The sequence below is a fragment of the Copadichromis virginalis genome, linkage group LG3 (genome assembly GCF_057382275.1).
Source record: "Copadichromis virginalis isolate Kocher_CV1m ecotype Utaka linkage group LG3, C_Virginalis_male_GT1.1, whole genome shotgun sequence".
NCBI lineage: Eukaryota > Metazoa > Chordata > Actinopteri > Cichliformes > Cichlidae > Copadichromis > Copadichromis virginalis.
The window spans coordinates 37832387-37846188 of NC_140620.1; the positions used below are offsets into that span (position 1 = coordinate 37832387).

The 13802-nt window shown below is 42.4% G+C and overlaps 1 protein-coding gene across 3 annotated transcripts; it reads left to right on the forward strand.

The window, feature by feature from the left end:
- Positions 1–625: 625 nt before the first annotated feature.
- On the forward strand, positions 626–13749 carry klc2 (kinesin light chain 2). Of its 3 annotated transcripts, none has more exons than XM_085450961.1 (14): positions 626–838; positions 3731–3976; positions 4427–4754; positions 5879–6095; positions 6201–6390; positions 6548–6721; positions 7279–7378; positions 8194–8243; positions 8387–8454; positions 8953–9061; positions 9348–9497; positions 9685–9809; positions 10426–10483; positions 10629–13749. In XM_085450961.1, the coding sequence occupies exons 2-14, from the start codon at positions 3749–3751 to the stop codon at positions 10710–10712; spliced, it is 1881 nt and encodes a 626-aa protein (XP_085307087.1). In that variant the 5' UTR covers positions 626–838; positions 3731–3748; the 3' UTR covers positions 10713–13749. The 3 variants fall into 3 exon arrangements, with proteins under 3 accessions (XP_085307087.1, XP_085307089.1, XP_085307086.1); XM_085450963.1 differs by lacking the exon at positions 626–838 and adding an exon at positions 985–1039; XM_085450960.1 differs by lacking the exon at positions 626–838 and adding an exon at positions 1163–1341.
- The last annotated feature ends 53 nt before the right edge of the window (positions 13750–13802 follow it).

The window sequence follows — 13802 nt, forward strand, 5'->3', positions numbered from 1 at the left end:
ATGACGTAAAATTGCAGAAATAATGGGAACTTTACTAATTATAGTCTTTGTTGGAGAGTAAAATCAGATTTCTGATGAATACATAAAGTGTAAAAAGTATAAATTAAGCTTAGCACATGATACTTATGAAACAAGGCAGCGGGTCCTGTGGATGGAGGATGCTGGTGACATCATCGGACAAAGAGCTTTAGCAAACCAAGAGAATTATATCCAAACTTCTGTTTTGTAAATAGTCTACGAGTTTTAAAAATTCATTATTCATATCAAGTGTTTGTATTGTTGTTGCTTTTATTTTTTAAAACAATCTTTTATCGTAACTAATCATCTATATAAAGATGTCGCCGAGTGAACGTTTTACAATAAATAATAATAATAAACTTTATAAAGCACACTTAAAAACCAAGGGTATGAGCAATTACGTTTTCCTATTTTACCTTAATGTTACTAAACAATACCATGCAAATAGCATAATAATTTACACCATGTCAATTTAGGTTATTATATTAAATAGAGTCTTGAGGGAAACTGAAAAATTCAGACGCTCGGATGTTGCGAGAGCGACAACTCGACTATACGCATGCGCAAGATGTATTCCCCGCCTTGACTGAAAAATGTCGAACGTGAATCATCTTAGTGCTTTTTCAATCTTTGGTTGGGGTCTCTGGGAACTCAGCCATTTCGTTTTCTCTGTCAAATTTTGAAGCACATCCACAAAATAATCAGTTTTATGCCGAATAAAGGTTCAGTCGCTTATACTGTGAACACCGAGGTTAAAGTTAAAAACACAGCTAAATATTAGCTGTGTCCACCCCGTCATCTACTGTCAAGTGACAGCTGGGTAAGTTAAAGTGAAGAAAAACGTAAACAGCAGCTAGCCAAGGTGGCTTTTAGCTCAGTTAAACTTGTTGCCGTAATCGCATTAAAGTAAACTCAGTAGCGTGCGCGAGCTATTTCGGTTTATCTACAAATAACTGCAGGCGTGTTAATTCAACAAAGCAGGTGTGCTAGCGGCAGCTCTCGTCACCCAGCAGTCTTCAAAGTAAAGCTAATTTTAATTTAATGGCTGCTTTGTGAAGTGAATTTTAGAAAAACAAGCGGACCGTGTTTTCGTGTATTAGTACAAGTTGCTCAGCGTTGAGAGAGCACTCTCCGTTTCGTCCTTGGATGCCGTTATCTTCCCATTGCCACTTGTCTAACTGTAAATGGAGTTTTATTTTGAAAAACCGGCACCGGACGCTTGTTCGTTTTGGTAAACTTGACGCGGGTCTGTCCGGAGCATCACAACATTGTGCTGCCGCTTTGTTCGAGGCTCTGTAATTGCTGCGTTTATCTTCGATGAAGGTAAAACTGAGGATAAACAATAATAATACTTGCACTACGGTGCACTTAAACGGTCAGAATAGATTGTAGTTTATGTTGCATGAGGGCAGTTTGTCGGTATATTTGTAGCAGTGGGACGGCCAGGTCGATAAATCTGTCGCTAGAAATGAAGCATCGCTCTTTACGTGGTGTTTGTTGCGGGATTATGTGTGCATATTGTAAATAATGCAGCCCTGCGTGTGCTGATGATGATAATGATATAATAATGATACGCATCTCTGTGTTGTGTAACACCTTGGAGGATCGGGCCTGCACTGTTTACAAACAGGCTGCATGTCGGGACCAGACACATCAACACGTTTTCAGCGATGGACAGGCATTTATTTGGCCTTATGTTCATCGTCTGTTGTAGCTTTATGCTTTTTGAGCAGTGCTCTCTGCTGTCGGTCACCTTCACTGATCTGCTGACTTCCTCCCCGGCATTAGGCCTCGGCCATCCACCGGCTCCTGCCTTTATTCATGGCTCTGAAGGGTTTAATTCAAACGTGAGGGGTGTGCGATCGCGATCATTTCCTGCTGCCGCTCGTTTGTCCGCCCGCACAGTTAGCTCTGTTCTTCTGCATTTGTGAAGCGGTGGACTTGAAAGGAAGCGTGAATATTGGTGCATTGCAGTCAAGTGTATGAGGCAAGATGGGAGGGGGTGGGAGAGGAGGATGGGTGAGAGAGGAAGGGAGGGAGCAGGAGAGAACAGGTGCGCCTCCTCCATCAAAGCTGGGAGAGAGAGAAAGTCACGATGTTGCACATTTGGCTCCTCTGACGACCTCTTTCTCCTCCTGCTGCGGCTGCAACCCTTTCACTTACATCTGGTCAATATGGAGACAGTGCGCATGCTCAAGGCGGAAAGTCGCCGTTTACTGTGCCAGAAGTGGCCCACGGTTTGGATATTGGACTTTGTAAATGTTATCTAAATATTAATACGCAGCATGAATGTTTCTCTTTTCCTGGCTGGAAGGATTCACAGTGCACACGTGTATCTGCCAGGCTCATCATGGGCATGACTAATCATGACTAATGATTTAAAGACCATATAGCACTACATTTACTGTGAGTACTCCCAGAAGATCAGGAAGTCAATTTAAAGATCTGCCTTTAGGTTGTGAGAGATCAGTTAAAGTTGTAAATGTATGATTGAGAATTACAGGAAAGAAGTTTGATATTCTGAGATTTAAAAAAAAAAAAGGTAAAAATACATAAATGTATTAGGAAAAAACATAAAAATTACTGTAAAAATACACTTTTCTAAAGGTTAGAGCTGTGAATATGTGAAGAAAAAGAAAAGATGGATGTTCTAAGAGTAAATTGGTTAGTTTATTATCTGGCATACATACAAAGAAAAAATATGCTCCAATGTTTTTTTGTATTAAAGATGTAAATTTATGAAGGGCAGAAAAATTCCAACTTAAATAACAGAATTTTTCTGAGGTTAAAGTAGCAAAGTTACACTAAAAAGTAATCTTTTTTTAGAGATAAAGATGTAATTGGAGAAGGAAACTCAAGTTTAAAGTCTAATATTCTCTGAGGCTATAATTTGATCCATTTGCTGGCTTTTTAAGAGTCTTTTACTTATTTGTATACAATGTATGAATCCAATTTCTAACCTACGACTGCTCAGTTATGCTGCTACAGATGTTGGGACATTTGTCTTAGTTTAAAATAACATTTCATCCAGATGTCCGTCTGGCTCTAAATCCGACGCCGCTGTGATAATCGTTGCCCCGCCCTCACGAGGTTAGCTTTGTTCACTGATCACTTCTCCTGTTAATTGGATTTGCTGGTCTGTGTTTGTTTCAGGCTAAATTTACTTTAATTATCTGTCCAGTATACAATCTCACAGACAACCTTTCTCTTTCTGTCTGATGTCGGGAAACTTTTATACAGCGTGCCTTCTGTTCATAACAAGACACGCTTGTGCTGCGTGGTTTTTGTTTTTCATCCATCTCTTTTAACTCCATCATTTACAGGATGATGCCAAACAGGAAATGAATCTCAGGAACAGTCCCTTCATTCGCGTTGTCAGTGTTTCTCATTTTGTTCTCCTCATTACTTTTGTTTGCGCCACATCATGTCCTTCAGTGTTTCCGGTGTGGTATTTCTCATTCATGAGCAGGTGGATAGAGGAACTGTCGGCAGCGCTGGGTTTGAGTCATAATATTACTCCACTATTTGTCTCATCTTTTGTGTCATTATGTCCTCACGCCGCAAATTAATCATCGCTCGTTTCTGTTTCTTTGCCACCTTCTGTGGCAGGATGTGGTTACACTGAACACCTAATGTTTTGAGGGTTTCAAGCAGGGCAGAATGTGAATCAGAAATGTAAGTAAATGTAGGTTTTCCTTCCCTTTTCTCACAGTGTGTGTGAAACCTGGCAATGTCCACCATGGTGTATCCACGTGAAGAAGCCCTGGAGCGACTGAGCCAGGATGAGATCGTCCTTAACACTAAGACCGTCATGCAGGGTCTGGAGACGCTACGTGGCGAGCATGCCCAGCTCCTAAACTCTCTGCTGGACTGCACCCAGCCACCTGTTGCACAAGAGAAGTCGGGGCTGCTGCGCAAGAGTCTGGAAGCCATTGAGCTGGGTCTGGGAGAGGCACAGGTGAGAGACAGACACTTAGGTTTTTGACGTTTACACTGAATTGTACACTGAAGTTCACACTCTATTGTGAACCTAATACAATAGGATGCTTTTATAAGGGTTTTTTTTTTTTTACAAAGGCAATAAACAGGACATCTTGGATCGTCACTAGGCGGCCTGATGGCTTTGTGATATATCATGCATGAAAGAAGCTTTGTTGATATAAATGAAGTCTTTTGAAACAAAAATTATACGATCCTTGTAAGGTGTGATTGGTGCATACATGCTGAATGCAGGTCGTTCTAACCTGTTGCTAGGCAGCATCTTAATATGTGATATAGATAAGAACCTCCTAATGTGTATCTGTGGACCAAGGTGTTTGTTCACCTCTTGATCATGTGGCAGAGTTGGTGCACAAAGAAACAAACAAACAGATATTTTTGTGATTTTTACAATTTCCTTTTACACCAGGTGATCATCGCCCTGTCCAGCCACCTGAGCGCCGTGGAGTCGGAGAAGCAGAAGCTGCGCGCTCAGGTGCGCCGCCTCTGCCAGGAGAACCAGTGGCTGCGGGACGAGTTGGCTGGAACGCAGCACAAGCTGCAGCGCAGCGAGCAGAGCGTCGCCCAGCTGGAGGAGGAGAAGAAGCACCTGGAGTTCATGAACCAGATCAAGAAGTTCGACGACGACGTGTCGCCCTCCGAGGAGAAGAACCAGAGCTCGGGCGGCAGCACAGGCGGAGACGCTTCAAAGGATAACCTGGATGACTTATTCCCTAATGATGATGACCAGGGACCAGGTATGACATCAGCAGAGAGGCCTTAATGGGATGACTCATTTTAAGATGAGTACATTGGGATTTTACTGATGAATTTGTGCTCAAGCCAGTCAAAGCCTCACATAAAGCTGAAATCTGTCATTTAATACAAGAATGATTCTGAGAGGCGCACATGTTATGTAGGGATTGTTTGTTTTTGGCTCCCATGTGACCAAGACAGTTTGAATGAATTATGATATAACGATTTGATGAGGTTAATCATCGGTTCACAGTACAGGCTGTCCACGGCCCAGTTTAACAGAGAGAGTGCCGAATGTGGTACACCACAGGAAGAGATAACTGGTAGCTCACTGGGTGTTCAGTCACTGTGCAGCGTTCACCTATGCACATGTAATGATGACCGACCACAAGCCGCCTTGTCTGATCTACTCATGCTGCAGCTACTTCAAGGAAACATCTGGCATGCATACACATGTGAGTTAAGAGTGGGCAGACATTTTATTTTAGTTTTACAGTTTTTAATCATTGCTTTATTTTTTATCTTAATAATATAGCACCTGTAGCCCTGAAGTCTGAACTGCAAGTCATTTAAATAGTTCAAACTTCTGTGCTATAGGTTTTTTAGCAGCTCTTCAACACAGCACATACAAAGATAAATCAGTTGTGTCAGTGTATGCAGCGTCTTTAGCTTTCCTGCAAATTAACCACACGCTACGTGCTGAACCTTCATTCGCTCTTACAGTGAAATATACATTCAGCCATAGTCTGAATGGCTAGTTAGCGTTCAGCAGCAGCAAGAGCATAACAAGCAGGAGAGAGGGTAGAGAGTACAACACATAGCTTTTAAAAGGCTTTATCTACTTTTTGGAGAACATGACTATCATCAAATTATATAAAGGAAAAGAAAATCTTGTTACAGAAGCTTCCTCCATTTCCTGCTGGAGTGCTGATCACTACAGCAGATCTGACTTCATGTTTTTTATCCACCATATGTTCTGCTTGGATCTGACAGTAACTTAGTTACTATTTTTGAAAACTGATGGAGTACTGAACAAATCATTCATTTGAGAACTTCATGTAACGCTTTAAAAACTTCTAGTAGGTAGTTTTGCTTATTCTCGACCATGCTGTGCTTCGTGTCACAGCCCAGCCCAGTGGAGAGGTGGCAGCCCAGCAGGGAGGCTACGAGATCCCGGCGCGCCTCAGGACGCTGCACAACCTGGTGATCCAGTACGCCTCTCAGGGGAGGTACGAGGTGGCTGTGCCGCTGTGCAAGCAAGCCCTGGAGGACCTGGAGAAGACATCTGGGCATGACCATCCAGACGTCGCCACTATGCTCAACATCCTGGCTCTGGTGTACAGGTGGGGGCTTGAGAGTGTGGACGCTTTTCATAAACTATTCATTGTTGTAAAATAAAGCCTCTGAACACAGCGCCATGGGTCTGTGCTTTGTGTTTTGTGCTCCAGGGACCAGAACAAATACAAAGAAGCCGCTCATCTTCTGAATGACGCTTTAGCCATCAGGGAGAAGACACTGGGGAAGGACCACCCAGCTGTGGCTGCAACCCTCAACAATCTCGCTGTATTATATGGCAAGAGGGGCAAATACAAGGAGGCTGAGCCTCTCTGCAAGAGAGCACTGGAGATCAGAGAGAAGGTACAATTGCAGTTTTGTTCATATTTGTGTTTTAGCAACTGAATCACCTTTTGATATAAAGGGTACATAAGCAGACAAGTTACCCAGACAGTCTCCATGTGGTCACGTGATTGTAGTTTGTTTTGCAAATGTGTGGTTGTCTCACTGTTGTAACCAGGTGCTGGGGAAGTACCATCCAGACGTGGCTAAGCAGCTGAACAACCTGGCCCTACTGTGTCAGAACCAGGGCAAGTACGACGAGGTGGAGTACTACTACGGACGAGCCCTGGAGATCTACGAATCCAAGCTCGGAGCTGATGACCCCAATGTGGCCAAAACCAAAAATAACCTGGTGGGAACTTAATTTGCACTACAGACTGTAAAGATAGATGTAGCGTCAGGGTGTAAAATGGCCAGCAGGGGGCGACTCCTCTGGTTGTAAAAATGTGTCTGGTTCTGTAAAGGTCTTTGGGAAAACTCCCCTGCTGTTCACGTGATTTAAGACGGTAGTAAACGCTGCCCTGATGAGCTTCTGGTCTCAGACACGGGATTAAAGTCTGAACATCGTGTCGCATTCAGTAATTTTTTTATATTTTCCCTTCAGAGCCAAAAAGGAGGATAAAGAAAATATTGATTTCTGTTTGATTGACAAGCTGCTGTCTTATGAGCGTCCTGTGTCAGTCAAAAGGACAACAGCTAAGCGTTCACCTTGGGGCTTCTCACTGGGACCAGTTAAAATCTAATGTTGGCTATGCCCATCTTTTATATACAGTCTATCATTTGAACACCCTTCTGCCTCTTCACTGTTTCACTACCTTTATAGTTTTTTTCCCCTGTGACTATTTCACCTATTTCTAAGATATTTTATTGATCTGATCAGGATTGTCGGTGCTTCCTGTTTCTCTTTAGGCCACATGCTACCTGAAGCAGGGGAAATTTGCAGACGCTGAAGCTCTGTACAAAGAGATTTTGACCAGGGCGCACGAGAAGGAGTTTGGCTCTGTCAACAGTAAGTAGAGCCAACAGGCAAACAGCTGAGTCACACTGAAGTGACTGTATCAGATCCTGCTGGTCACAGAGTTACTCAAATTGCCAGGACTGGGCAGAGAGGAGCAGGCTGTGAGTCAGGCTCAATTTACATCAGAAGTCTTCCTGTTAGCCTTGTTTTTTTAGATTCAGGCTGTGGTTTGGTCACACCCTGACGGCCGCATCGCTCTGAGTTCTCAGCAAGTCAGAGGATTACACTGAAGCTCGCAAAGCAGCTTAATGCTGATGGTTTCCTCCCGCCTATCCAGCTAAGTCTATCAAACCCTTATGTGCTCACATGCTCAGCACGAGAGCGGGCTTTAGCTGGGTTTGGTGAGTGACAGCTGCTTGTTTACATGAAATCAAATGTGTTTACATAGACAGAGAGGCATTACCTCAAACTAAAAATGGGTAATTTCAGGATTTTGGTCATTTTTCAGGACAATTAAAATACTTTTTAAACTCAAATCCAACTCCATGCTGTATTTCAGGACTCTAGACAGTTCCTCCTTAATCATAACTATTATTTCCCTTTTAACCCAACGTTTTTTTATTTGACCTCAACTGCTTTTGAAGGGCAGCCATGGAAAATGTGCCTGAAATGACCAAATTACAGACCATATTAGAGGATATCCAGCAGACTGAAGTGTCATTCATAGTTATTGGGTTATTTTTATGATTTTAACAGTGCAGAACAATAAAAAGCATCTTAAGTCCTCTTCAGTGTGGGTTTGGTGGCCCACACATGATGTTCTTGTATTAAAAAAAGTAATTATGTGATATTTCTGCCTGTTGCAGATGATAATAAACCAATCTGGATGCACGCTGAGGAAAGAGAAGAGAGCAAGGTAGGCAGGCAACACATACAGTGGGTATAAGGACAAGGTTTTTTTGTTGTTTTAACTTGCTGCCTATCGGACCAGCATTTTGTACTTGTCTCCTCCTGCTTTCTGACTCGTTTAATATTAATCTGTGTCACTCTTTCTTTCAGGGCAAACGCAAGGACTCAGGCCCATATGTAGAGTATGGGAGCTGGTACAAGGCCTGCAAGGTGGACAGGTAAATCAGACATTTAGATCCACTGGAAACAGGTCAAAGTCTAAACTGTCTGATCATGTATGTGACCTAACTGTGAATGTCTACCAAGGGAGGCTACTCTGATCTGATGGCCTTTTTGTCTTTTTAAAAAGATGAAAAATGGTAACACAGAGGAACAGAACAGGGAAACTATCATCACCAAAAAGGAAGGGAAACAAAGCTCATTACAAATCTATGTTTGCCTCAAAAGACTAGAAGTTAAACCACTGACTTTATCAGTCTGTGGTTCGTCATTCTTCTAGTTTTATAGTAGAAACGGCACATTTCCATCCCTTTTGTTTGAGGAGCAGATACTTTGCAGACTGTGTAACAGTAAACTTCTCAAAGCAGCAGAGTGTTTGCTTTGTGGTTCAGTTTGGGAAAGGTCTAACGCTTGATTGTTTAACCCTGATTGATGGATTAGGTTACTTTTAAAAGATCTAAAGAAAAAAAAAGCTGGATTTCTTTCTTTCTCAACAGCCCAACAGTGAACACAACCCTCAAAAGCTTGGGAGCTTTGTACCGTCGCCAGGGCAAACTGGAGGCCGCAGAAACACTGGAGGAGTGCGCCAGCAAGTCACGCAAACAGGTGCAACAGGAACCCTCTCGACGACGGCCGTTTGGCCGTTTGAATTACCGCCTTTAGATTAGTCATCTGGGCTCTTTTCAGGGATTTTTCAGTTAAGCGAGCGGATTTGTTCAACAGGCATTCCAGCTACGATTTATTGGCTCATAAACTGTGTGCCAAAGTGATTTAAAGATCAGTCGTACTAATGTTTGCACATAGTAAAGAACACATGCTGCGTCTGCTGTTGTATAAAAGGGTTTTTTTTTCAGGCCCTTGCATCACCCTTGTCTTTATTTTCCTCTCTCAGGGTATTGATGCCATTAACCAGAGTAAGGTGGTGGAGCTGCTGAAGGACGGAGGCTCTGGGAGCGACAGACGACACAGCAGGGAGGGAACGAACGGACCTGGTGGACAGAGAGGGGAGAACGAGGGCGACGACTCGGCTGAGTGGAACGGGGTAACATAAGTTTGGAAGCTAATAAAGTAGCAGTATGTGTTCACATTGACTGGATGTGACTACAGCGTAAACCACAGTGTGAATAATTTCATAAAGTACTGTGGAAATCCTTGTCTGTGAGTCTGTTCTAGCGTGCCTTAAAGGAGGTGTTTTTCTAAAGTTTTACTGTTGCACATCTCGCCCTCAGGATGGTAACGGGTCTCTGCGCCGCAGCGGCTCCTTCGGTAAGATTCGTGATGCTCTGAGAAGGAGCAGCGAAATGCTGGTGAAGAAGCTGCAGGGCAGCGGTCCTCAAGAACCCCGCAACCCAGGGTAAGACTACTGCAGCTGTGCAGTCAGGTTATAGTTATGGTTACTTCAGTTTTTCTTCTCGCCAGTCCAAATTACATTCGCACTTCAGTTCCCAAAGCTAAAAGTACATCTTCAAAAAATTCAGACCAATTATAACACTGTTCAAAACTGAAACATACGAAACTGAAACAAAGATGAACATCGTTGAACACACAGGACGTTGAAGCACAAGGATGATTCTCATAATGAATGTGCAAGCAGGAAATCTGCATCAACTGTGTGATGCTGTTGTGTCAACATGAAGAAGTAATGAGTCATGTTTCCAGCACGTTGTCGAATTGAGGCAGCTCTGAAAGAGAAACGGGGTCCAACCTGGTACTATAAAGGCGTACCTAATAAAGGGTCCAGTGGGTATATAGTTGAGTATAACATTTACAATTGAGCATGAAGGTTGCGTGACCTTGTAAATAAGATCCACGATGAAGCCTTAATTGCTCGGGAACCATGATGGGTGGTCTGCCTTGTCCATTCCTAAATATTACTCAAATCACTCAGTTTTGTAAAAACACTTTCTGTCTTTAACTCATTACTGAAGTTTGTGGTTTGAGTTCACTGGTAATCGTGTGTTTCTGTACAGAATGAAGAGAGCCAGCTCCCTTAACTTCCTCAATAAGAGCACCGAGGAAACCACACAGGTACTTTATTCCTCACAGCTGCAATTTCACTCAGGAAATTCTATCTTTCGAATTAAATATCGAGTCCAGGTGATTGTCTGTTACCTGACAGAATATGCACAGCGTTTCCTAACCCAAATACTAACACGACCTGATCTGCCTGCAGGATGTCAACTCTGGACTCTCAGACAGCAGGGGGCTAAGCGCCAGCAACGTAGACCTATCCAGACGCAGCTCCCTGCTCGGCTAGACCGGAGACGGGAGGCAGAAGCGGCCCGAGGAGGAGAGGCTGTTTGCAGCTCGGTTTGGTCCAACTACACACTTAAAGCTCAACGCCAGATCAAACACTTTGCGCCTGCAGCATATTTTTTTAAAGAACACTGGGGAGGAGGGAAAGCATTAGCTCCACACTCGAGGTCGTCCTCTGAGACGCCGCTGCTTCGCTGTATAAAACGCTGCCATCGATCAGAAAAGAGAATATTTAGATACACATTTACGAGCATGCTGCTTACTAGTTCGTGGAACGTCTGCACCTGAACGCCTCGTGTTTTTTCTGGGGGGTTTTTGGGGGTTTTTCCACTCACAGCACCGTAGCAGAGCATCGTGCGTTATGACAGGTCGGTTCCTTCAGTCCAGATCTCTTATGTGCAGAAACTCAACCTTAGGTGGGCTAATTATAATCCAGGTCCAGTCCAGTTTCACCAGTAGCATGAAGTAGACACAGACACTAACCATCCACCTGAAGCATATTGCAGATGGTAAAAACGGTACTACCTGAAAGATAGAGCAGAGGTGTAACAAGAGGATACAAGCATCATTAGCACTAACCATTTCAACCTCACTTTATGCCTTTTTTATGTAAATACAGATTTAAATTATTTGGTATTTGATTCTGTGTGTATAGTGCACTGATTTCTTTCTTTGTTTGTTTTTTTACACTTTATTTCTGGTAAAGAGGGTCTCATTTAGAAGTAAAACACTACCTGTATGAAGGGCGGAGACTGGAGATGAAGGAAAAGAATGGAGTGATGTGAAGGTGAAAGGTTAATGGGCATTGGTTGATTGTATCCGTGACACTAAATGTTGATAAATGTATTACCTCAACTGTTCATGTCCGATACCAAGTCGTCAAAGTTTCACTATAATCGTGTGCTTTAAATGTGACAGTACTGTATTTCTAGCAACAATCTTGCGATCTACTGAGCATACTTTGATGGGAAAGGTTATTCATTTCCACTGGATTGGGTTGTGACAGCGTTTGGGGGCAGAAACTGCAGTTTTTCATGAGTCAAAAGACAGAAAACGGGACAGAAAATTCATTTGAGGAAAGATATTTTTTTTTTTTTTTTTTTTAAATTTTTGGGGGTTCACATCCTCTAAAATGATGCCGTTGCGTTCCTAGTGACTTAATTTAAAGTCACGTTAAAAGAGCTTTTAGGGGTCGTGCGTAATCCAGGACATACTGTTTCATGTCCCATGTCCTATTTTGCACTGCAGGTTTAGGAAAAGATCATGTTTTATGTTAAAATTCTGCCTTTCATAGCATTTCTGTTGGGAAAAAAAGTCCTTTACAGGAGTCCATGTGCGATGAGTTGACTCTAAAACGGCAGTATTTGACTCCTCGGTGTCCCTGAAGCCTCAACAGGGAGTTTAATCAAAGTTTGTTTTGGTACCTTTTACCTGAGCTTCATGCGACTAAATAATAAAGAAAATTTGATGTTTAAAAATAATGTGTTTACAATCATTACAGCAGGATATTGAAGTGAAAGTGTCTTTTAAAGCTGTGGGTAACCCTCTTAATTATTTGATCAGAGCTGATGCAGCCCATCAGCTGATGTGTTTACTGTCATTCCTCTTGTGAGTTTGTTGTAGTTTTTTCTGTATTTACTGTTGTTGAATGTGCATCATTTTGTGCAAATCAGTCCTTATTGTTACATTTCTTTATTTCTTTTTTTTTTTCTCCTGGGTGGATCAGTCATCAGTCGTAATCAAACCCTCGCAGGGAGCTGGCTGATGGTGGTCCGTCCTCGCTGACTTTTTTTGTTGTTCTGAAGCGATTTTTTTGTTTTGGCTCTGAGCTTTTATGTCGACGGTACAAACAGCTGGTTATTTGAATGTTGATTTTTAATGTTGATTGTGCGGGGTCTGGTGGATTGTTGTTGTTTGCAAGCCAGGACGCTACTATCAGGAGAACTATCCGCCGAATGTACTTCTTATCATGTTAAAGCAAAATTAGGGTCAGCAAGTGATGTTACACCCTCAAGTTTTTCCTTGACTTGACTTCATGACGAGAAAGTAAACGAAAAGGTGAATGTGAGTTCTAAAAAGGTGAAGGCAGGTTCGTGTGAGGCTGTTTTGCCATCGCCACGCAGCTACGGAAACCGAAGGCACGCTTTTTTTCTTTTTAATTTTTAATTAGCCTTCGATCTCTGAGTGGCGCTAAGTTTATCCTGTCTGCTTCAGAACGTGCGTGATGGTGCAGGTTTAATGAACGGAGGAAAGGAGGAGTACCGAAAGTGCAGGACGGAGTTAAAAAGAAGTGAGTGGAAGAGCTTTGGAAAGACGCTGGAAAAACATAAAGTGCTTTAAGTGTTGTTCACAGCAAATAATGTACAGAGTTATACATGTATGACCTTTATATACGCGTTTACTGTTTGTCACTTATTCACTCATAAGAATGATGGAAGATTCCTATAACCATACACACAATCTCAACACTGTCTAACTGTATGTGTGTGTTTATGTGTATATACATATATATTTAAAAATCAAATGGTGAAACACTAGTTTGTAGCTGAAGATCCAGTAAAGATCAGTGCTTCTTTCCAGTACACACCATCATATCAATACTTACCAGTACTGTAAGGTATTAATCATTCACTTCTACACCCTGGGTCGGTGCAGTGTAATAACTGGGATTTCAGGAGATGCAGACTCCTTAAACATGTCACCGCTAATGCACTATTTTCTCATGTGGGAGAACAAAACTGCTACGGCTGTAAATATTAATTTGTGATCAATGCAGCAGCAACAATTTGATCCAAAGCTTAAAAGAGAAATCTTGATTTCTGTGTGCTGTCTGTCCAAATGTGTATGGAGATCAGTGCATGTACTCAGAGCCACTGATGGTGATGTACGTACGCAGGCCTTCTCTCTTTTTTTTTTGTTATTTTTCTTTGTTTTTATTTTGTTGCTGATGATTTCATGCATCTTATTATGACGGGGCCAACCTAATGTGTATTTTAATCAAAGGTTCAATAAATGCAAATTCCACTTTTCAAACCAAATCCGCCTCCTGTGTGTTTTCCAAACTTTCTACAAAGGCGAACGTGCGCGCTGA

Bases quoted from the DNA above. Each gene is read 5' to 3' on its own strand.
- klc2 (XM_085450961.1), top strand. From the start codon at position 3,749: ATGTCCACCATGGTGTATCCACGTGAAGAAGCCCTGGAGCGACTGAGC. The intron at 7,379-8,193 runs GTAAGTAGAGCC...TGCCTGTTGCAG, and splicing joins GGAGTTTGGCTCTGTCAACA to ATGATAATAAACCAATCTGG. The intron at 8,244-8,386 runs GTAGGCAGGCAA...TCTTTCTTTCAG, and splicing joins AGGAAAGAGAAGAGAGCAAG to GGCAAACGCAAGGACTCAGG.